This window comes from Theropithecus gelada, chromosome 19 (genome assembly GCF_003255815.1).
Source record: "Theropithecus gelada isolate Dixy chromosome 19, Tgel_1.0, whole genome shotgun sequence".
Lineage (NCBI taxonomy): Eukaryota > Metazoa > Chordata > Mammalia > Primates > Cercopithecidae > Theropithecus > Theropithecus gelada.
The window spans coordinates 42,901,104-42,926,199 of NC_037687.1; the positions used below are offsets into that span (position 1 = coordinate 42,901,104).

Genomic DNA, 25,096 nt, shown 5'->3' on the forward strand with positions numbered 1-25,096 from the left:
ATTTGACATAGAGATGTCAATTTCTTATCTCTCCTTAGAACCTCAACTAATTGCCACAATGGTTACCAGTTTATTTCACAGTAGATACTATTATTGATATGTGTGTTTTTCAACTTGCTGGCCTTGAAATCCTAGGGGTGGAGATAGAGCAAGTTTATTGCAAAGCAATATGCAAACCAAATATTGTATATGGACTGAATAAACACATTTTAGTATCCATCGAAATATATAATGCCCATTGAATATATAATTTTTCAGATGCAATTACAATGAATAAAAACTACAAAATATCATGGGTATTAAAAGGAATTAGGTACACATGATAAAAATTTAAAGATAACTTTTAAAAATATATAAATATTGTATGTTTTCCAAACAAAACAAGGGGGAAATGGAGTTGCAAAAAAAACAAAACAGGATTGTGTCCACCCTGATTAAGGAGGGAGAAATAGTTTTAAGCCCATAAGATTAAAAGAGGAAACAAAAAGCATAAAATAGGGGATAAATAAATCCAAGTATATTGGTAATAAATTAAATGGAGCGAACATTCAATTTAAAAAATTCTCAGATAATATCACAGTGCAGTGGTTATCGAACATGGCTAAACATTTGAAAATCCTAGAGAATTTCAAAAAATAATGATACTTGTGTACCATGCCTAGAGATTATTATTTAATTGGTCTGGGGTGTGGCTTGGGCTGTGAAATTTTTTAAAAGACCGTAGCTATTTCTAAAGTACACACACGTTTGGCAACCATTTCCATATTATTTCTGCACAATTCAATGGCTTTTAGTATACCCATTGAGTTGTGCAACAATCACAACAATCTAATTTTTAAACATTTTTTTACCCCCAAAAGAAATGCTGTCTGTGCTCATTAGCAGTCACTTCTCATTTTCCCACTCCCCATTCTCCATCCGTTCTACCTCTTCCCCATCCCCAGTGCTGGGTAACCAGTAACCTACTTTCTGTCAGTATAGATTTGCTTATTGAGGACACTTCAAATAAATGCAATCATATAATATGCAGTGTTTGTATCTAGCTTCTTTCACTTGGCATGGGATATAGTTTGGATGTTTGTCCCCTTCAAATCTCATGTTGATGTAATCTAATGTTTAATGTAATCCCCACTGTCAGAGGTGGGGCTTGGTGGGAGGTGTTTGGATCATGGGGATGGATCCCCTCATGAATAGCTTGGTGCCATCTTTGTGGTAAAGAGTGAGTTCTTGGCCGGGTGTGGTGGCTCACACCTGTAGTCTCAGCATTTTGGGAAGCAAAGGTGGACGGATCATGAGGTCAGGAGTTTGAGACCAGTCTGGCCAACATGGTGAAATACCATCTCTACTAAAAATACAAAAATTAGCTGGGTATGGTGATAGGTACCTGTAATTCCAGCTGCTTGGGAGGCTAAGGCAAGAGAATCGCTTGAGCCTAGGAGAAGGAGGTTGCAGTAAGCAGAGATTGGGCCATTGCACTCTAGCCTGGGCGACAAAGCAAGACTCTGTTGTGAGTTCTTATGCTATGAGTTCGCGCGAGATCTGGTTGTTTAAAAGAGCCTGGAACTTCCTCCTCTGTCTTGCCATGTAAAAACGCACCGACTCCCCTTCCACCATGACTGAAAGCTTCCTGGGCCTCACCGGAAGCCAAGCAGATGCTAGTGCTACGCTCATACAGCCTCCAGAAGCATGAGCTAAGTAAATCTCTCTTCATTATAAATTACCCAGCCTCAGGTATTTCTTTATAGCATGTTTCCAAGGTTCATCCGTGTTAAAGCATGGATCAGAACTTCATTCCTTTTTATTGCTGAATAATATTTCATTGTAAGAAAATGGCAAATTTTATTCATCCATTCGTTGATGGACATTTGGGTTGTTCCCACTTTGTGGCTATTGTGAATATCAAGATATAGTGCACTTCTGCCTCCAAATCTTGAGAATGCCTGGTACTGTCAAGCATCTTAATTTTTGCCAATTTACAGCATGTGCAATAATTATATCATTGTGGTTTTAATTTGCTTTTTTTTTTTTTTGAGATGGAGTCTCCCTCTGTCACCCAGGCTGGAGTGCAGTGGCACAATCTCGGCTCACTGCAACCTCCACCTCCTAGGTTCAAGCGATTCTCCTGCCTTAGCCTCCTGAGTAGCTGGGATTATAAGCACCTGCCACCATGCCCAGCTAATTTTTGTAATTGTAGTAGAGACGGGGCTTCCCCATGTTGGCCAGGCAGGTCTCCAACTGGCCTCAAGTGATCCACCCGCCTCAGCCTCCCAAAGTGCTGGAATTATAGGCATGAGCCACCACGCTCAGCCTAATTTGCATTTTTTTCCCCTTGAACTGCCAATAGGTACCTTTTACCAAATTTTTCAGTATTGTTATTTATCTTGTTCTTATCAATCTGTAAAAGCTTTTTCTATTCTGATACTAATTTCATTGTTGTCTATATGCAGTGCAAGTATCTCCACCCAATTCATGGCTTGTCTTTTACTGTCTTTATAATGTCTTTTGATGAACAGAGTAATTTTCATGTAGCCAAATTTATCAATCTTTTAATGATTATTTTTAAAAAGAACTAAATAGAACCTTTAGAAATTATTTGGTTTCCTTTCAAATCTGTCCCTTTATGAAAATCTATTAGTCATCATTTTTGTGGTTTAATTTCTTTATTTCTTTAAACTATCTCCAAGAGCTTATAGCTACATCTAATCATTCTACTATGTAAAGATTTTTGCCATGTAATATGTTGTTTCTTCAGATTACCTATCACTCATCTGTGACCCATTTCCCTGTGGGTTTGATGACCTTTATGAGCTCACCTTTTGTTGATCTTATGAGAATTCTAAAGGCCTCTTACTTTCCTCTGGAGATTTGCAATTGCTTTAAATGGGAGTCAGAAGGCACCATCTTAGAGAATAAAATTTCAGTCCTTTTTTTTCCATCGCCTAACCATCTTTATTATTCTAGTATTCACTTTTCTCTGGACATAATGTTTCTCTGTTCCTCCTACGAAGTTAATACCCACCCCAAGGCCTTTACACTGCTCTCTCAGATACTGGCTTGTCTCATGCCCTTACTTTAGTCAAGTTTTTGTTCAAATATTACCTCTTCAGAGAGGATTTTCCAAAATCTACCAATTTAAAATAGGCCATTCCAACCCCTCATTATTCTTTACTTGCCTACCTTTCTTTACCTTTATTTGTACTGCTTATCACTACCTATTCTTATATTGATATTTATTAAATACATGCATACATATGTATATACATACATACACATATACATAGAATTTTCTTTCTTCATGTATTTTGTATTTCTCCCACAAGAAAGTGTTTCAGCAGAGTAAGAACCTTTACTAGACCATTATTTTCCCAATGGCTACTATAGTCCTTGGCAGAGAATAGGCCTTCAATAGATATATTTTGGATAAATGAACAATATATTAAAGAATAAAGACAGGAAGTCTAAATTCAAAGAAACAATCTAGAAAGTAATTGACTCCCAAGTTTACATAAAAGTGTTGTCATTGGGGAAGAGGAAGAGCCATTCCCTCTTTTGTTTTATTTTATTTATTTATTTTTTTTGAGACTGTGTTTTGCTCTTATTGCCCAGGCTGGAGTGCAATGGTATGATTTCGGCTCACCATAACCTCTGCCTCCTGGGTTCAAGGGATTCTCCTGCCTCACTCAGCCCTCTGAGTAGCTGGGATTAATAGGCATGCGCCACCATGCCCGGCTAATTTTTTGCATTTTTACTAGAGATGGGGTTTTTCCATGTTGGTCAGGCTGGTCTTGAACTCCTGACCTCAGGTGATCTGCCCGCCTCAGCCTCCCAAAGTGCTGGGATTATAGACGGGAGCCACCGTGCCTGGCCAACCATTCCCTCTTTTGAAAGTGGGAAGAATTATAATAAAAGACCAACAGGGAAAGGAGGTAGTAGAAATTAGGTAAGAGTCTTTAGGAAGATCATGCTGAAAAACCCTTGCTTTTCTCCTCAAGTCACAGGTTTTTTTTTTTTCCCACACAACTTCAGTCCTCTAGGGACATGTATTAATCAATAATTTCCTAAATGCTTCAGAGGAGAAAGGAAGGAAGAGGCATGAGACAGTTTATTCCACCACAAGGAATAAAGTGATCATCTAGGTTGGAAAATCACTTATTAAAGTTGTAATTGATATGGATTTTGTTTCATATAAGAATACTACAGAAGAAAACAATAAAGTTTCTTAGACAATCACAGGTTTCCCCTCAACTATTTTCCAGTAACAGATGATTCTAGCATATTCATTCAATGTCCAATGCAAAGTTCTTTTTTTTCTTTTTTTGACATGGAGTCTTGCTCTGTCACCCAGGCTGGAGTACAATGACGTGATCTCAGCTCACTGCAACCTCCATCACGGGTTCAAGTGATTCTTCCTCCCTCAGTCTCCCGAGTAACTGGGATTACAAGCACACACCAGCAGCCCAGCTAAATTTTTGTATTTTTAGTAGAGATGGGGTTTCGCTATGTTGGCCAGGCTGGTCTTGAACTCTTGACCTTGTGATCTACCCACCTTGGCCTCCTAAAGTGCTGGGATTACAGGCATGAGCCATCACACCCAGCCCAAAGTTCTTAATATGTAATATTTAACTACCAAGAACACACAAGACAATGTGTTTGTTCTAATTAATGGGTTGTGTTTGAGTTGTTGGTGAAATGCATTGATCCACTCTATCACTATACAAATGATGTAAACTCTTTTATCAGAAAAAACATACACCTCTGCATCTATTTTTTTAATCTGTGACTGGGCCTGTGAATTATTTAGAGCTCCTTTAGCAGATCTAAACTGTAACAATGTATAAGCTGTTTTATCTGCCAATATTCCAAGTATCCCAAACTTCAAATCTAGCCCTTTGATCATCAGGGAAGATGGCAGAAAGATGGTATCAGAAGGCAGTGGTAAGGCTTTTTGAAGGATGGAAAAGATAAAGGTGCCCTGAGAAACCATGTCTACTTCCAGTAATTTCAAACTCCTCCTTTGAAAAAAATAATAAATTCAGTTAATTACTTAAAAAAGAACCTTGAAATAACAGCAGAGAAAGCAGCCATTCCAAAGGTAGATCCTGAAACATGAAGGCCAGATTCCTTACCTAGTGATACCAAGTTGCTGTAGTTCTCCAACATCACATCTCTATACAAATCTCTCTGAGCGGAGTCCAGGCATTCCCACTCTTCCTGAGAAAAGTCAATGGCAACATCTCTGAACATCACTAATTTCTGAAACAACAAACAAAATGTTAGTTTTGGAAATTTAAAAAAATGCTTTTTTTTTTTTTTTTTGAGACGGAGTCTTGCTCTGTCACCTGGGCTGGAGTGCAGTGGCCGGATCTCAGCTCACTGCAAGCTCCTCCTCTCGGGTTCATGCCATTCTCCTGCCTCAGCCTCCCAAGTAGCTGGGACTACAGGCACCCGCCACTTCGCCCAGCTAGTTTTTTGTATTTTTTTAGTAGAGACGGGGTTTCACCGTGTTAGCCAGGATGGTCTTGATCTCCTGACCTCATGATCTGCCCGTCTCGGCCTCCCAAAGTGCTAGGATTACAGGCTTGAGCCACCGCGCCCGGCCAAAAAATGCTTTTTCTTTTTTTTCTTTTTTTTTTTTTGAGATGGAGTCTTGCTCTGTTGCCCAGGCTGGAGTGCAGTGGCGCAATCCTGGCTCATGCAACCTCTGCCTCCCAGATTCAAGCAATTCTCCTGCCTCAGCCTCCTGAGTAGCTGGGATTACAGGCACCTGCCACTGCACCCAGCTAATTTTTGTATTTTTAGTAGAGATGAGGTTTCATCATCTTGGTCAGGCTCGTCTCGAACTCCTGACTTTGTGATTCACCCGCCTCGGCCTCCCAAAGTGCTAGGATTACAGGCATGAGCCACCGTGCCCGGCCAAAAAAGATACTTTTTCAATGGGGAGGGAGATGAAGGGGACCCCTCCACAAAGCAAGCAACACAGCACACGGGCTGAAAAGTACACGTATGTTCCTGATTATTCCTATCGCTATAGTTTTGTTGTTGTTGTTGTTTTGGAGACAGGGTCTCACTCTTGTCACCCAGGCTGGAGTGCAGTGGCGCCATCATAGCTCACTGCAGCCTCGAACTCCTGGGCTTAAGTGATCCTGTCTCAGTCTCCTGAGTACTTGAGACCACAGTACGTGCCACTGTGCCCTGATAATTTTCAAAATTTTTTGTAGGGACAGGGGTCTTGTTATGTTGCCCAGGCTAGTCTTGAATTCTGGCCTTAAGGGGACCCTCCTGCTTAGGCCTCCCAAAGTGCTGGGATTATAGGTGTGAGCCACTGCTCCTGGCCTGCTATACAAATTTTCTGCATATAGAACATCTTACTTTACAGATAAGTCTGGGAATAAAGTAAATGCTATGTCCCAATTAAAAGAAATAGCATACACAAGCATTCTATACAATATGTATATTGTGTATCATATATTCAAAATAAATGTAAGTTTCTTTCTTCACTATTTAAGGAATAAACAAAATAACTGGGAAAATTTTTCTGTAAAACCTTATAAAATAAGATCTGTATAAAATTAAAGAATTTATTGAAGCTCCAGGTTCACCACTAGATCAGAGTACCATATCATAAACATTTTCCTTGTCATCAATAATTTAGTAAATATTTTATAGGCTACAGAATAGCTCCTATATAATGAACATATCTGACGTAATAAATGCTCATATTTGAACATTTTAGGTGGTAAAAATCTTGTATTTCTTGATTCTCAGAGTTTATTATTCTTAACTTCTGCTGGTGAATGATCATCTTCATTATGATCATATTTACCGTTCATCCGTAAATGTAACTTTTCATCATTCTAAGCAATAGAAAGGTGAAAAACATAATCCAAATTTATACATTCAAGACCAGCACATAATGTCAAATTTCAAATTGATCCATATTAAATTATATGTTCCTGGGGAAGATCCCCGATCTCTCTGTATTCAGTCCCTAATCATCTTCCTAATCTTAAAAACTCATAAAGCATGAGCTCCTGCCACATATCGAGAGTGAGCCCAGTCAAGACCAACTCCTGTCTTGTCTACCTGTGAACTTAGATCTAAAGAGAAGTTCAAAAGGTTTTCACGTGTCGTGCCATTTAACAACCTCCTCAACCTTATGAAATCAGGGAACTCTGCTTTTGTTAGATCAGTGTTCCTAGTCAAAGATGCTGACCGGATTGTTGAGTAAGTATGTGACTAAAGGTTAGATTAGAAAGACACACTTAGGGAAGACACTATCACTTATCAGAATGGGACAAACTAAGGAGCACATTCCTGAGTGAGGTCAGTTAGGAATGAAGCTTCAGGGGTAAGGAATACACACACATATTCTGTAAAAAAGTAAATGAAGAGAGCACAAAGAAACTCCAGTTTACCCGAGCCATGGTTTTTAGAGCTGCAAGAAATGATCAGTCCTCTTCTGGGTTCCTATCTTAGGAAAGCACAGAGTCTGGAGAATGCAGAGCTAGGGAGGAGAAAGCAGAACCGTGAGACCAGGTGTTTTGCAAAGTAACAAATGATTCAGTTGGAATTATCTTTGCTGTTCTTTTCTTCCTGTTTCTCCCACCCCCAAAACACACACTAAGGGGGACAGATACATGTTGTGGTTCTTACCTTGATCAAACTCAATGCTTTCTATATACAAAAAGAAAATATAACAACGTCTCTACCACTTCTGAAATGAAACTCATAGGTAATAACACATCCATAGATGTCTAGATGTCAAAAATGGAGATAATGAACAACTTAGTATTTCAATATATTTATGATCATACACAACTACATTAGAAGGCACAAATAATTAAATGCTTATGCTTACAATTACTTATAATGAAATTTAGACTTATAAAATGACAATATGTAACTAAGTATGGTCGACACATTTTATATTTGACATTTTGAAATAAAGGCTAAATATATGTGTGTTCATGTGTATGTATAGATTAAGTAGAAATGCATTATCTATAAATGGAGGTTTCTATACGTATTTGCCATGGGCAAGACAAATATCACAGCTAGCATTGCCATCAATACTGTAACTTTTTGAAATAGTTAAAAAAAAACTCAGTAAATTTCTTAAGCAAAGTACAGCCTTTTTCTCAACCAAATCATGGTTGCATTCCTGGAAGATACAGCTAATAGTAAAACCATCCAATAAGAGGCAAGTAGGTAAATTCAGCAAATTGAAGAAGTCATGCACAAAAGCATTATGTAAGATATTCCAGACCCGGATAATTATAAACATACTTTTTCCAGGTATGGTTCTCAATTTTGCAAATCACAATTTTTTGTTATGCACTGATGGACAACTAAATCATAAGTTGGTAAACTACTGTCTACCAACTAGTTTTGTAAGTAAAGTTTTATTGGAATACGTCCACACTGATTCAGTTATGTAGTGCCTTTGGCTACTTTCACACTACAGCAGCAGAGCTGAAGAGTTGCAACAGAGACCATGTGGCCCACAAAGTCATGTGAAATGTCTAGCCCTTTACAGAAAAAGCTGGGTAATCTCTAACCTAGATCCGAGACCTCACTCCTTCAAAAGCTATAAGTCGGCTGGGCGCAGTGGCTCACCCCTGTAATCCCAGCACTTTGAGAGGCCTAGGCGGGGGGATCATGAGGTCAGGAGATTGAGACCATCCTGGCTAACACAGTGAAACCCCTTCTCTACTAAAAATACAAAAAATTAGCCGGGCGTGGTGGCGTACGCCTGTAGTCCCAGCTACCCGGGAGGCTGACGCAGGGGAATGGCGTGAACCCAGGAGGTGGAGCTTGCAGTGAGCTGAGATCACGCCACTGCACTCCAGCCTGGGCGACAGAGTGAGACTCCGTCTCAAACAAACAAACAAACAAACAAAAAAGCTAGAAGTCTTTACCCTCAATCCTGTTACTTTAACATTCAACAGTACCTAGATGTATTTCCAAAACACCCTCTAGGGAGAATAACTGCCCCTGCAGAGAGTCATTGATATAGGTACTCAATACATTTTTAATTGAAAATTCGACTTCTTCAACATATAGATTTCTGCAAGAGATACTTGTGCCCATCCTAACAACCTAAAAATAATTCAGATAAGATGAAAAATCATAATTTCTTTTAAATTCATCAGAGAGCTGAGGGCACAAATTTAAAAGACCTAAACTCCAAAAAAGTGCCAAGCTCTTTATTTAAAAACAATTTTTTTTTTGAGACAGGGCCTTACTCTGTCACCTAAGCTGGAGTGCAGTGGCATGATCATAGCTTACTGTAACCCTGAACTCCTAGGCTCAAGTAATCCTCCCACCCCAGCCTTCGAAGTAGCTAGGACTACAGGCATGTGCCATCATACCCAGCTAATTTTTACTTTTTTTGTTGAGATGGGGTTTTGCTACATTGTCCAAGCTGGTCTTGAACTCCTGGCCTCAAGCAATCCTCCTGCTTCAGCCTCCCAAAGTGCTGAGATTATAGGTATGAGCCACCACATGTGGCCCTAAGCTCTTCTTAAGAGCCACATATGGATGCTCCCATCTATGGCAGAGTTTAAACTAAATTGTACCAATAATAGTGCAACCATTCCAATAAAAATACAGTATTAAGATAAAAACTCAAGTTCCAACTATATGCTCTTTACAAGAAGCACATTTTAAATATAAAGATGGGCCGAAAGTAAAATGGGAAGATACACCATACAAACACCAATCACAAGAAAGCTTGTATGCCTATATTAGTATAAGACAAAATAGACTTCAAGATAAAGAGAAATACTAGCAATAAGGAGGATCAACTCATCAAGAAGACAGCAATCCAAATGTAGAGATTTAACAACGAAGCTTCAAAATGTGTGAAGCAAAAATTGACAGAACTAAAGGAAGAAAGCGGCAAACCCACATTCAGAGTTGGGAATTTTAAGATCTTTTGCTCAGTAACTGATAGAACAAGTAGACAATAAAATCAGTAACAATATAGAGGATTTATATACCACTATATCAAGTACCTTGGCCAAGTTGATAAATATCTATTAATAGAATACCACATCCACTTACCAAAATCTAAGCTGGGCTGAAGAGAACTGAGCTGCAAGGTGTTGGAATAAGTGATTAACACAACCAGCCTTTAATCACTTAGCAATCACTTAATATAAGAGGCTAACCCAGAGAAAGCACTGAGTACTCCACTGTTTCACTCCCCCAACCCCAACCATGAAATAGCACCTGGAGAGGGTCAGAGAGGGTCAGGCAGATCAGTGCAAATGTGGATCAGTGCAGAAGTGAGTCATCTCACTGCTAAGAGAATGCAGAACAAAAGGCTCCTGTCATTCATTTTATGGACTGGGACCAGGGGACAAGAAGACACGGGAAGGGCCAAGAGTGAAAAAGTAGTGAGTACTGGCCGGGCACGGTGGCTCATGCCTGTAAGCAACCCCAGCACTTTGGGAGACCGAGGCAGGAGGATTGCTTGAGGCCAGAAGTTTGAGACCAGCCTGGGCAACATAGTAAGAATCTGTCTCTACAAAATAATAACAACAATAATAATAATAATAAAACATCAGCCAGGCGTTGTGATGCAAACCTGTAGGCCTAGCTACTTGTGAGGCTGAGACAGGAGGATTGCTTGAACTGCCCAGGAGTTCAAGGCTGCAAAGAGCTATGATCACACCACTACACTCCAGTCTGGGTGACAGAGCAATACCCTGTCTCCAAAAATATGTTTTAAAAAAGAAAAGAAAAGAAAAAAGAAATAAAGAAAAAAATTAAAACTACCGAGTACTAAGAGTGGGAAAAAAAGTGTCTTCAAGGTTTCCCCTCTCCTCTAGATTAGGATGTCCTCTTGGCAGAGGCACCTGATAAAGAGGCCTCCTAATGGAGATGCCTGGGTTAGGAATGTAAACATGCATAACAGCATAGCTGGTCCAGGAGGCCTGAGTCCTGAACTGCAACTCCCTTTAGAGACTGTAATGCACTAGATGTGCACCAAGTCTGCTGCAGGGAGGCCAGCTTTCCCCTGTGTAACCTGCCAGGAATGACTTGGTGGAGCCTGAGGGCCCACACATAGGATTTTGGCAAGAGTCAGACTCTTCATTAACAACTGCGTATGGAAAGGTCATCAAAATAAACCAGATGCTGGGTCATAAAATGAGTATCAGTAAATATTTTAAAAACTGAATTATACAGAGAATATACTGTGGTCAGTGTCCACACATTATTAAATTACAAACTGGTAACAAGAATCTCCAAATATTTGGAAATTAAACATACTTCTAAATAACCCATGCAAAAAGACATTGGAAATATGCTGAACTGAGTGACAATAGAAACACATGTATCAGATTCTGTGAGCTGCAACAAAAGCAGTATTTAGAGGACAATTTATAGTATTAAATGCTTATGTTAGAAAAATGATTTAGGCTCCCACTTTGGGAAGCTGGAAGAAGAGGAGCAAATGAAGACCAAAGTAAGAAGAAAAGAAATAATAAAAATAAGCACAAAATCCACAATATAAAGTAGATTACAATAGAGAATATCAACAAACTCAAAAATTGATTCTTTCAAAAGATTCATACAGTTTATAAACCCCTACACCAAGTTTTCAAAAAAATATATTACCAAAGTACAGACTGGACCACAGATTTTTTAAGGCTTTAATTAAAAAGATAATACAATTCTATGCCAATAATTTTGGCAATTTCAACGAGAAACACAAATTCCTTAAAACAAAAATTGCCAAAATTCACACAAGAAAAAACTGAAGTAAAAATCATCCCATGGATATTAAAGAAACTGAATGTGTAGAAACAAACAAACTGCCACAGAGAAGGCCCAGATGGCTTTACTGGTAAATTCTACCAACATTTAAGGCAGATATTCTTTCACAAATGTTTTCAGAAAACAGAAAACGGAGATAGCACTCTGTTCTACATCTTGAGGCCAAATAACCATAATACTAAAACCTCACAAAGATATTACATGAAAAAAAATTACAGTTCATTAGCCTCTAGGAAGACAGACATACAACAAAGTTATAAAGTATTACCAATCAAATCTATTTGACTTTGGAACCACAAGTATGTTTTCTATAACTATAATCACAAAATTAAATCAAAATGAAAAAAAATCTCTAAGAACCAAAAGCAAAATGAAACAAACTTATCTGTGCATACAAAGCTGGAAGGTTAAACATATAAAGGAAGTGATTATTTTCAGGAACTTTAAAATATAGTCATTTGACATTAGACCCAATATAACCTACAAACAAAATAACTATAAACTGTTTTTCAAAGTTGTCTTAAGAGTTTGTTATGTTATAACTTTATGAAGTTATGTCTTAGAGTTTTTCAGTAGTTATACTGTTATTAATATTGGCATTGTTAATCTAAAACTAATATATATATATAACCTGAAATGATTATACACACACATATATCAATGAGAATCTTAGTATCATTAATCATTACGAATTAAGATTTTTCTCAGATTATAAAAGAAACACAAATATAAAATCAAAGATAGTGAGAAAAACTATAACCTTTTAATTCAATTGGAAATATCAGTATACACTCAGAATTTTTTTTCTCCTTCTAAAAAATTTATATTTCACCAGCTCTGTTAAGGCTATAAGCAATGACAACTAGGAGCAATGAGAGTTCCTACTATCCTGGTTTTGACTTCTTAAAAGCACTTCTTATAAAAAGAACCAGGGCCCCATAAATAAGTGGCTGATTTTATGTTTGGGACAGGAAATTGTACAAAATAAGCCTAGAATACTCTGTCAGAACAGAAAGTCTGGAATCTGCCAAAGACTACTAGGGTCATGTCAAAAAGAATAAAAAGGAATCCAAAAGTAGACAAATCGGAGAGGGTAAACCTTCCACTTGCCATACATGGAACAATGTGAGCGTTAATAAGAACAGTTATTGTTACAGACCAAAACATAACAGATATCTTTTAATCCACAAGTTAATAATAATAGTTTAAAGGAAAAACATGGAATAAGCTTTGAGAGATGCTGAAAAATAATAAGAGAAAAACCAATCTTTTATTCTAGTTTTGTTTTTTTTTTTTCTTTTTGCATAAACTGTTCTTCAGGTAACCAAGAATACCTGACACTGATAAAGGATGGCTCCCTTTATAGATATATTCCAGCTCATAAATGCAGAAGAATTAGAATATCATTTTGTAACCCCTGATAAGATAACATATTCACATAAAGATATCAATAGCTGGTTGTTAACATCACATAAAGGAAAACAACCAAATACTATGCACCACTGCACCACTTCAGAGAAGGCACATCACTATGTATGATGGATTAGTGTTTAAAAAAAAAAAAAAAGCAAAACTGGGGCCAGGTGCAGTGGTTCACACCTATAATCCCAGCACTTTGGGAGGCCAAGGCTGGCAGATCATGAGGTCAGGAGATTGAGACCATCCTGGCCAACATGGTGAAACCCTGCCTCTACTAAAATACAAAAAATTAGCTGGGCATGGTGGGGCGTGCCTGTACTCCCTGCTACTCGGGAGGCTGAGGTAGGGGAATTGCTTGAACCCAGGAGGCGGAGGTTGCAGTGAGCCAAGATCACGCCACTGCACTCCAGCCTGGCGACAGAGCAAGACTCTGTCTCAAGAAAAACAAACAAACAAACAAACAAAAAAACCAAGCACAAACAAACAAAACTCTTAAACTTGATCAAGCCTTTAAAATTAAATACCGGTTTACAAGAAATACAGGGTCAGAGGAACATGTTAAATGACACCACAGACCAGCAATCAACAAAATCCAGAATATGGGTAACTCTACAGGAAAATTCTGTTTCTGGCACAAATAAACTGTAAGAAAGAAAAAGTGAAAGAACCCAGAGATTAGAAGAATATTTAAGAAACATATGTCATTATTACAACAAATAGACATTGCCTCGGTCTCCCAAAGTGCTGGGATTACAGGCATGAGCCACCACGCCTGGCTTTTTTCTTTTTAGCAGTAATGATACTATGGTTTTTTTTTTTTAATTTAAAAGTTCTTACTTTTTACAGATATATATTAATATATTTAAGGATGAAATTATACATCTGAAATCCACTTTCAAGATAACCTAGGTGGCGCCCAAGATGGCCGAATAGGAACAGCTCCAGCCTCCAACTCCCAGCGTGAGCGACACAGAAGACGGGTGATTTCTGCATTTTCAACTGAGGTACCGAGTTCATCTCACTAGGGCATGTCGGACAGTTGATGCTGGTCCACTGGTGCAGCCTGACCAGTGAGAGCTGAAGCAGGGTGAGGCATTGCCTCACCTGGGAAGTGCAAGGGGGAAGGGAATTCCTTTTCCTAGCCAAGGGAAATTGAGACACACAACACCTGGAAAATCGGGTAACTCCCACCCTAATACTGCGCTTTACCAAGGGTCTTAGCAAACGGCACACTAAGAGATTATATCCCACACCTGGCCCGGAGGGTCCCACCCCCATGGAGCCTTCGTCATTGCTAGCACAGCAGTCGGAGATCTAACTGCAAGGCAGCAGCGAGGCTGGGCGTGGGGGGAGGGGCGCACGCCATTGCTGAAGCTTAAGTAGATAAACAAAGCTGCCAAGAAGCTTGAATTGGGTGGAGCCCACTGCAGCTCAAGGAGGCCTGCCTGCCTCTGTAGACTCCACCTCTGGGGACAGAGCATAGCTAAACAAAAAGTAGCAGAAACCTTTGCAGATGAAAAAGTCCCTAACAGCTTTGAAGAGAGCAGTGGATCTCCCAGCACAGAGGTTGAGATCTGAGAATGGACAGACTGCCTGCTCAAGTGGGGCCCTGACCCCGAGTAGCCTAACTGGGAGACATCCCCCACTAGGTGCAGACCGACACATCACACCTCACATGGCTGGGTACACCCTGAGACGAAGCTTCCAGAGCAGGAATCAGACAGCAACAGTCGCTGTTCAGCAATATTCTATCTTCTGCAGTCTCTGCTGCTGATAGCCAAGCAAACAGGGTCTGGAATGTACCTCAAGCAAACTCCAACAGACCTGCAGCTAAGGGCCCTGACTGTTAGAAAGAAAACTAACAAACACAAAGGACACCCACACCAAAACCCCATCAGTATGTCATCATCATCAAAGACCAAAGGCAGATAAAACCACAAAGATGGGGAAAAAGCAGGGCAGAAAAGCTGGAAATTCAAAAAATCAGAGTGCATCTCCCCCTCCAAAGGAATGCAGCTCGTTGCCAGCAACGGAACAAAGCTAGACAGAGAATGACTTTGACGAGTTGAGAGAAGAAGGCTTCAGTCCATCAAACTTCTCAGAGCTGAAGGAGGAACTACGTAACCAGCGCAAAGAAACTAAAAACCTTGAAAAAAGAATGGATGAATGTATAACTAGAATAATTAATGCAGAGAAGACCTTAAAGGAACTGATAGAGATGAAAACCATGACATGAGAACTACGTGACAAATGCACAAGCTTCAGTAACCGACTCCATCAACTAGAAGAAAGATTATCAGTGATTGAAGATCAAATGAATGATATGAAGCGAGAAGAGAAATGTAGAGAAAAGAGAGTAAAAAGAAATGAGCAAAGCCTCCAAGAAATATGGGATTATGTGAAAAGATCAAATCTACGTCTGATTGGTGTGCCTGAAAGTGACAGGGAAAATGGAACCAAGTTGGAAAACACTCTTCAGGATATCATCCAGGAGAACTTCCCCAACCTAGTAAGGAAGGCCAACATTCAAATTCAGGAAATACAGAGAACACCACAAAGATACTCCTTGAGAAGAGCAACTCCAAGACACATAATTGTCAGATTCACCAAAGTTGAAATGAAGGAAAAAATGTTAAGGGCAGCCAGAGAGAAAGGTTGGGTTACCCACAAAGGGAAGCCATCAGACTAACAGCAGATTTCTTGGCAGAAACTCTCCAAGCCAGAAGAGAGTGGGGGCCAATATTCAACATTCTTAAAGAAAAGCATTTTCAACCCAGAATTTCATATCCAGCCAAACTAAGTTTCATAAGTGAAGGAGAAATAAAATCCTTTACAGACAAGCAAACGCTTAGAGATTTTGTCACCACCAGGCCTGCCCTACAAGAGATCCTGAAGGAAGCACTAAACATGGAAAGGAACAACAGGTACCAGCCATTGCAAAAACATGCCAAAATGTAAAGTCCATTGATGCTAGGAAGAAATTGCATCAACTAACGAGCAAAATAACCAGCTAATATCACAATGACAGGATCAAGTTCACACATAACAATATTAACCTTAAATGTAAATGGACTAAATGGTCCAATTAAAAGACACAGACTGGCAAATTGGATAAAGAGTGAAGACCCATCACTTTGCTGTATTCAGGAGACCCATCTCACATGCAGAGACATACATAGGCTCAAAATAAAGGGATGGAGGAAGATCTACCAAACAAATGGAAAACAAAAAAAAAAAAAGCAGGGGTTGCAATCCTAGTCTCTGATAAAACAGACTTTAAACCATCAAAGATCAAAAGAGACAAGGCCATTACGTAATGGTAAAGGGATCAATTCATCAGGAAGAGCTAACTATCCTAAATATATATGCACCCAATACAGGAGCACCCAGATTCATAAAGCAAGTCCTTAGAGACTTACAAAGAGACTTAGACTCCCATACAATAATAATAGGAGACTTTAACACCCCACTGTCAACATTAGACAGATCAACAAGACAGAAAGTTAACAAGGATATCCAGGAATTGAACTCAACTCTGCACCAAGCGGACCTAATACACATCTACAGAACTCTCTGCCCCAAATCAACAGAATATGCATTCTTCTCTGCACCACATCGCACTTATTCCAAAATTGACCACATAGTTGGAAGCAAAGCACTCCTCAGCAAATGCAAAAGAACAGAAATTATAACAAACTGTCTCTCAGACCACAGTGCAATCAAACTAGAACTCAGGACTAAGAAACTCAATCAAAACCGCTCAACTACATGGAAACTGAACAACCTGCTCCTGAATGACTACTGGATACATAACGAAATGAAGGCAGAAATAAAGATGTTCTTTGAAACCAATGAGAACAAAGATACAACATCTCAGAATCTCTGGGACACATTTAAAGCAGTATGTAGAGGGAAATTTATAGCACTAAATGCCCACAAGAGAAAGCAGAAAGATCTAAAACTGACATCCTAACATCACAATTAAAAGAACTAGAGAAGCAAGAGCAAACACATTCAAAAGCTAGCAGAAGGCAAGAAATAACTAAGATCAGAGCAGAACTGAAAGAGATAGAGACACAAAAATCCCTCCAAAAAAAATCAATGAATCCAGGAGCTGGTTTTTTGAAAAGATCAACAAAATTGATAGAACGCTAGCAAGACTAATAAAGAAGAAAAGAGAGAAGAATCAAATAGACGCAATAAAAAATGATAAGGGGGATATCACCACCAACCCCACAGAAATACAAACTACCATCAGAGAATACTATAAACACCTCTATGCAAATAAACTAAAAAACTTAGAAGAAATGGATAATTTCCTGGACACTTACACTCTCCCAAGACTAAACCAGGAAGAAGTTGAATCCCTGAATAGACCAATAGCAGGCTCTGAAATTGAGGCAATAATTAATAGCCTACCAACCAAAAAAAGTCCAGGACCAGACGGATTCACAGCTGAATTCTATCAGAGGTACAAGGAGGAGCTGGTACCATTCCTTCTGAAACTATTCCAATCAATAGAAAAAAGAGGGAATCCTCCCTCACTCATTTTATGAGGCCAACATCATCCTGATACCAAAGCCTGGCAGAGACACAACAAAAAAAGAGAATTTTAGACCAATATCCCTGATGAACATCGATGCAAAAATCCTCAATAAAATACTGGCAAACCGAATCCAGCAGCACATCAAAAAGCTTATCCACCATGATCAAGTGGGCTTCATCCCTGGAATGCAAGGCTGGTTCAACATACGCAAATCAATAAACATAATCCAGCATATAAACAGAACCAAAGATAAAAACCACATAATTATCTTAATAGATTCAGAAAAGGCCTTTGACAAAATTCAACAGCCCTTCATGCTAAAAACTCTCAAAAATTCGGTATTGATGGAATGTATCTCAAAATAATAAGAGCTATTATGACAAACTCACAGCCAATATCATACTGAATGGGCAAGACCTGGAAGCATTCCCTCTGAAAACTGGCACAAGACAGGGATGCCCTCTCTCACCACTCCTATTCAACATAGTGTTGGAAGTTCTGGCTAGGGCAATCAGGCAAGAGAAAGAAATAAAGGGTATTCAATTAGGAAAAGAAGAAGTCAAATTGTCCCTGTTTGCAGATGACATGATTGTATATTTGGAAAACTCCATCATCTCTGCCCAAAATCTCCTTAAGCTGTAAGCAACTTCAGCAAAGTCTCAGGATACAAAATCAATGTGCAAAACTCACAAGCATTCTTATACACCAATAACAGAAAAACAGAGAGCCAAATCATGAATGAACTCCCATTCACAATAGCTTCAAAGAGAATAAAATACCTAGGAATTCAAGTTACAAGGGATGTAAGGGACCTCTTCAAGGAGAACTACAAACCACTGCTCAGTGAAATAAAAGAGGACACAAACAAATGGAAGAACATACCATGCTCATGGATAGGAAGAATCAATATCGTGAAAATGGCCATACTGCCCAAGGTAATTTATAGATTCAATGCCATCCCCATTAAGCTACCAATGACTTTCTTCACAGAATTGGAAAAAACTGCTTTAAAGTTCACATGGAACCAAAAAAGACCCCACATTGCCAAGACAATCCTAAGCAAAAACAAAGCTGGAGGCATCACGCTACCTGACTTCAAACTATACAAGGCTACAGTAACCAAAACAGCATGGTACTGGTACCAAAACAGAGATATAGACCAATGGAACAGAACAGAGAGAGCCCTCAGAAATAATACCACACATCTACAGCCATCTGATCTTTGACAAACCTGACAAGAACAAGAAATGGGGAAAGGATTCCCTATTTAATAAATGGTGCTGGGAAAATTGGCTAGCCATAAGTAGAAAGCTGAAACAGGATCCTTTCCTTACTCCTTACACAAAAATTAATTCAAGATGGATTAGAGACTTAAATGTTAGACCTAAAACCATAAAAACCCTAGAAGAAAACCTAGGTAATACCATTCAGGACATAGGCATGGGCAAGGACTTCATGTCTAAAACACCAAAAGCAATGGCAACAAAAGTGAAAATTGACAAATGGGATCTAATAAAACTAAAGAGCTTCTGCACAGCAAAAGGAACTCAAACAAATTTACAAGAAAAAAACAAGCAGCCCCATCAAAAAGTGGGCAAAGGATATGAACAGACACTTCTCAAAAGAAGACATTCATACTGCCAACAGACACAAGAAAAAATGCTCATCATCACTCACCATCAGAGAAATGCAAATGAAAACCACAATGAGATACCATCTCACACCAGTTAGAATGGCAATCATTAAAAAGTCAGGAAACAACAGGTGCTGGAGAGGATGTGGAGAAATAGGAACACTTTTACACTGTTGGTGGAACTGTAAATTAGTTCAACCATTGTGAAAACAGTGTGGCAATTCCTCAAGGATCTAGAACTAGAAATACCATTTGACCCAGCCATCCCATTACTGGGTATATACCCAAAGGATTATAAATCATGCTGCTATAAAGACACATGCACAAGTATGTTTATTGCAGCACTATTCACAATAGCAAAGACTTGGAATCAACCCAAATGTCCACCAGTGACAGACTGGATTAAGAAAATGTGGCACATATACGCCATGGAATACTATGCAGCCATAAAAAAGGATGAGTTTGTGTCCTTTGTAGGGACATGAATGCAGCTAGAAACCATCATTCGCAGCAAACTATCGCAAGAACAGAAAACCAAACACTGCATGTTCTCACTCATAGGTGAGAATTGAACAATGAGATCACTTGGACACAGGAAGGTGAACATCACACACCGGGGCCTATTGTGGGAAAGGCCACCATGACCTATTCACCCTCCACTTCCCGTCTCAGAATCTAAACGTGGTCACCTTCGAGTAGAGAGGCCTGCCCACCCACCGTGGGCAATGCCACCCGCAGATGACACACACTCTCCACCACCTAACGCAAACCATGAGAATTTGCAACAGGGGAGGAAAAAAGAACCAAAACTTCCAAGGCCCTGCTTTTTTTCTTAAAAGTACTTTAAAAAGGAAATTTGTTTGTATTTTTTATTTACATTTTATATTTTTGTACATATTTTGTTAAGGTCAGCCATTTTTAATGATCTCGGATGACCAAACCAGCCTTTGGAGCATTCTCTGTCCTACTTCTGTCTTTACTTGTGGTATGACCATGTTCATTATAATCTCAAAGGAGAAAAAAAATCCTTGTTAAAAAAACAAAAATGACAACAGAAAAACAATCTTATTCTGAGCATTCCAGTAACTTTTTTGTGTATGTACTTAGCTGTACTATAAGCAGTTGGTTTGTTTGAGATGGTTAAAAAGGCCAAAGATAAAAGGTTTCTTTTTTTTCCTTTTTTGTCTATGAAGTTGCTGTTTATTTTTTTTGGCCTGTTTAATGTATGTGTGAAACAATATTGTCCAACAATAAACAGGAATTTTATTTTGCTGAGTTGTTCTAACAAATAAAATAAAATAAAATAACCTATGTTGTTTTTTAAAGGGGGGTGTGGGAGAGGTGGGAGAAGAAATAGGGGTATAGATGAAACATGTTTAGCCATAAATTGATATGTGTTGAAGTTGAGTGATGGGTAGGGTATATGGGATAGATGACACTACACTTACTTCTGCATATGTTTTAACTTTTTCCATAATAAGTTAAAGAAAAAGACTTGAAGAATGGACTCTATATATGAACGATTCATTCCAGAGGATGGTTTTTCCAGTCATTGTTATTTTCTCCTTTGTGTCTTTCTTTTTGTATTTTCTAAATCACGTTGGCATGATTTAGAAACTACTTTGATATCAGAAAACAAAGAAACAGCAGCCTCCTGAAACTCTAAACAAGGACATGTAATAGTTTTAAAAACAAAAGATTCTCACTAAATTTGGAGAAAAAAAGAATATTTAACAGCACATACTCTTAGACAATTTTTTAAAAGTTAGGTAATGGAGGAAAACATTAGAAAGGAGAAAAATGAAGAACTGTACCAACTTTATTATGACACAGAGTTGCAATTTATGCAGAACTTACAAAAAGCATTAAAATAAACTAAAAGTAGGCCACTTCTACAAACTTGCCCCAAATATAAACTTCCACAGATAGAAACAACATATAGTTATTGATTGCTACATTATGTAATGGTAAAATACTAGGAAAAAAAAATGGCCATCCATTAGAGACAGGCTGAATAACTATTCTACCCACACAAGAGAATATACAGCTATAAAAATAAATGAGGAAGACCTTTATAGGCTCCTATAGAGTTATCTCCAGGATACAGTAATGTGTGAAAAAGAAAAAAGGTACAGAATGGAGTACATAGAATATTCCTTTTAATTAACAATAAAAATTGCACACATACACATATATATAAACACATATATCATTTAAAAGAAAAATAAAAGTAAAAACCAATGAGAAATACAGGTAGTTATCTATAGAGAGAAGAAGGAAGCAGGTAGAGGGGACAGAAATGGACAATAGACTTCCTCAAATTCATCTTATTCTGTTTTGATTTTGGATATATGTTATGTAATTTTAAAACAAAATTAAATCATAGTGGGAGAAAAGCAATCCCTAAACATGAAAAGCAATATAAAACAAATGAGCCTCCTGGCCAACACAGTGAAACCCCGTCTCTACTAAAAAATACAAAAAACTAGCCGGGTGAGGTGGCGGGCGTCTGTAGTCCCAGCTACTTGGGAGGCTGAGGCAGGAGAATGGTGTGAGCCCGGGAGGCGGAGCTTGCAGTGAGCTGAGATCTGGCCACTGCACTCCAGCCTGGGCGACAGAGCCAGACTCCGTCTCCAAAAAAAAAAGAGAGAGCCTAACTGCATTTCCAGTTGGCAGCTTAACCATATGAGAAGTATTATTTTAGGTGACTTTTAAACACAGTAATTTGATTATAGATCCCTAGTGGGCTATATCCTATCAAACTCCAACAGGACTTTATATTGTTTTTCTATATTCATATGGTTGGTAAAAATATTGGTATTGTTATTTTGAAACTCTTTGTTTCAACCCAAGAGAAGGCAGAAAAGTGAGAACAGGAAATAAAGAACAGATGGGATAAATATAAAACAAATGGCAAAATGATGGATTTGAACCAAACCATATCAGTAATCACACTAAATATAAATGGACTAAATACTCCAATTAAAAGATGGAAATTGCTGGTTCGGTGTGGTTGTTCATGCCCAAATCCCAGAAATTTGGGAGGCCGAGGCAGGCAGATCACCTGAGTTCAGGAGTTTGAGACCAGCCTGGCCAACATGGCAAAACCTTGTCTCTACTAAAAGTACAAAAACAGTAGCTGCGTGTGGTGGTGCACACCTGTAATCCCAGCTACTTAAGAGGCTGAGGCAGGAGAATCACTTGAACACAGGAGGAGGAGGTTGCAGTGAGCCGAGATGGCGCCACTGTACTCCAGCCTGGGTGACAGAGTGAGACTCTGTCCCAAAAAAAAAAAAAAAGATGGAGATTGCAAAGTTGAATAAAAACATAGACCCAAATACATGCTGCCTATAAGAAATACACTTTATATTAAACCACAAGCAGGTTAAAAAGGATAGAAAAAGATATACAATGCTAATATTAATGAAAAGAAAGCTGGAATGTCTACATTAAATTTCAAGCAAAGTAGATGTTTGGAGCAAAGAATATGACGGATAAGGAAGACCATTTCCTAATGATAAAGGGGTCAATTCACCAGTAGGATGTAAAAATCTAAAACCTTTCTATACCTAATAATAGAGCATCAAAATACATGAAGCAGGCCAGGCATGGTGTCTCACACCTGTAATCCCTGCACTTTGGGAGGCCGAGGTGGGCGGATCACCTGAGGTCAGAAGTTCGAGACCAGCCTGGCCAATATGGTGAAACCCTATCTCTACTAAAAAAAAAATACAAAAATTAGCTGGGCATGGTCGTGCCCGCCTGTAATCCCAGCTACTTGGGAGGCTGAGGTAGGAGAATCACTTGAACCTGGGAGGTGGAGGTTGCAGTGAGCCAAGATCATGCCACTGCACTCCAGCCTGGGTGACAAAGCAAGATTCTGTCTCAAAAAAACAAACAAAAAAATACATGAAGCAGAAACTGAAAGAAACTACAAGGAGAAAAATCCAACAAACAAAAAATCAGTAAAGATATGGAAGATTTAAAAAAGTACTATCAACCTACCTGACCTAGTTGACATTTATAGAACATTCCACCCAACAACCACAGAATACAGTCTTTTCAAGTGCACATGAAACATTTACTAAGATGCATCAAATTCTGGGTCATAAAACAAATCTTAATAAATTTAAAAGGATTCAAATCATACAAAGCATATTCTGTGAACACAATGTAACGAAATTAGAAATCAGTAACAAAAGATCTCTAGAAGATCCTCAAAATACTTGAAAACACGACAAATCAAAATAACCTATAAGTCAAGAAATCAAAAGGGCAAATTAGAAAGGATTTTTTTTTTTTTTGAGACAGAGTCTCGCTCTGTTGCCCAGGCTGGAGTGCAGTGGCTGGATCTCAGCTCACGGCAAGCTCTGCCTCCTGGGTTTATGCCATTCTCCTGCCTCAGCCTCCCGAGTAGCTGGGACTCCAGGCGCCCGTCACCTCACCCGGCTAGTTTTTTGTATTTTTTTAGTAGAGACGGGGTTTCACTGTGTTAGCCAGGATGGTCTCGATCTCCTGACCTCGTGATCCGCCCGTCTCGGCCTCCCAAAGTGCTGGGATTACAGGCTTGAGCCACCGTGCCCGGCTCTAGAAAGGATTTTTGAACTGAAGGTAGAATAAATGAAACAAGATTGGAAAGTAATCGCTTTTTTTTTTTTTTTTTTTTAAAAGTGTTTCGCCCTGGGGGCCCAGGCTGGGGGGGAGGGGGGCAGTGTCGGCTCCCTGCCAGCTCTGCCGCCCCGGTTTCCGCAATTCTCNCGCCCGGCTTTTTTTTTTTTTTTTGTATTTTTAGTAGAGATGGGGTTTCACCTTGTTAGCCAGGATGGTTTCGATCTCCTAACCTCGTTCCATCCTCCTCGGCCTCCCAAAGTACTGGGATTACAGGCATGAGCCACCGCACCAGGCCGTGATCGTTTTTAAGCTAGGAATATTCATTATACTTTTATATACATTTGAAACTTTCCATAAAAAGTTAAAAAACCAAAATGGTGCTGTATCAGAAATAACACAATAGAGCTCTTTCCCTTTTTAAATAACACAATGGAGCTATTTCCCTCTTCCCCTTTTGAAATCCATGAGTCTCGAATCCATTCTTCCCAAACTTAACCACTATTGAGAAGTATCTATCCCAATTAATGGCACATTTTCTTTCCTCTCAATCTACCAAAAATTGCCTTGCCCCTCTATCATGTGAGAAGGCAGGAAATTTCAAAAAGAAAACAAAGATGTCTATGTCCTGTAATAACAAATGTATTTCAGGAAACAAAGAGGAAATACTCACCTTGGACACTGCTACTGAAACAGCCATTCTTTCTCCTCTGGGCTCTACTCTCAGAAAAAGAAAAATGGAATGAGATATTATGCCTTTCTTGGGGAATATGCTAAATTATAACATATCCTCTTCCTCCATCCTCAATCTCATTTAACATAAAGAAAAGTCAGGAGGAGACTAGAACAGGTCTTCTACCTTCTGTATCAGAAAGAAGGGCCAGGTCACAGCTGTCTTGGGCTTGAATTTATTTCTGGATTCAAAGCTGTACACTGGAGACAGCCCTGCAGTGGAGTGCTTCAGGTTCAGAACTGGGTTGCTGTCTCCTAAAGCACTCCCTCTGAAACTTTTCCCACGCCTGGAATCCCATTACATTTCCAGTGGTCTTTTTATTTATTTATATATATATTTTTGAGACTGAGTTTTGCTCTTGTTGTCCAGGCTG

General features: G+C 39.0%; 2 protein-coding genes across 6 annotated transcripts in view; both read right to left on the reverse strand.

Moving 5' to 3' along the window:
* HKR1 (HKR1, GLI-Kruppel zinc finger family member) overlaps window positions 1-25,096 on the reverse strand; it is a 410,249-nt gene that overhangs the window by 169,487 nt on the left and 215,666 nt on the right. The gene's annotated exons all lie outside the window — the stretch shown is intronic.
* The window catches only part of ZNF420 (zinc finger protein 420), a 45,424-nt gene that overhangs the window by 18,543 nt on the left and 1,785 nt on the right, over window positions 1-25,096 (reverse strand). For 3 of the 5 annotated variants that reach the window (XM_025368056.1, XM_025368051.1, XM_025368054.1), the window contains 3 exons: window positions 24,664-24,707; window positions 7,416-7,504; window positions 5,127-5,253 (listed from right to left, as the gene is read on the reverse strand). Coding sequence is in view for 3 of the 5 variants with exons in the window: in XM_025368051.1 (XP_025223836.1) it covers window positions 5,127-5,253; window positions 7,416-7,424 (136 nt within the window). In the remaining 2 variants the exon portion in view is untranslated. The remainder of the gene's footprint in view (window positions 1-5,126; window positions 5,254-7,415; window positions 7,505-24,663; window positions 24,708-25,096) is intronic. The other 2 variants (XM_025368053.1, XM_025368052.1) reach the window with 1 other exon arrangement.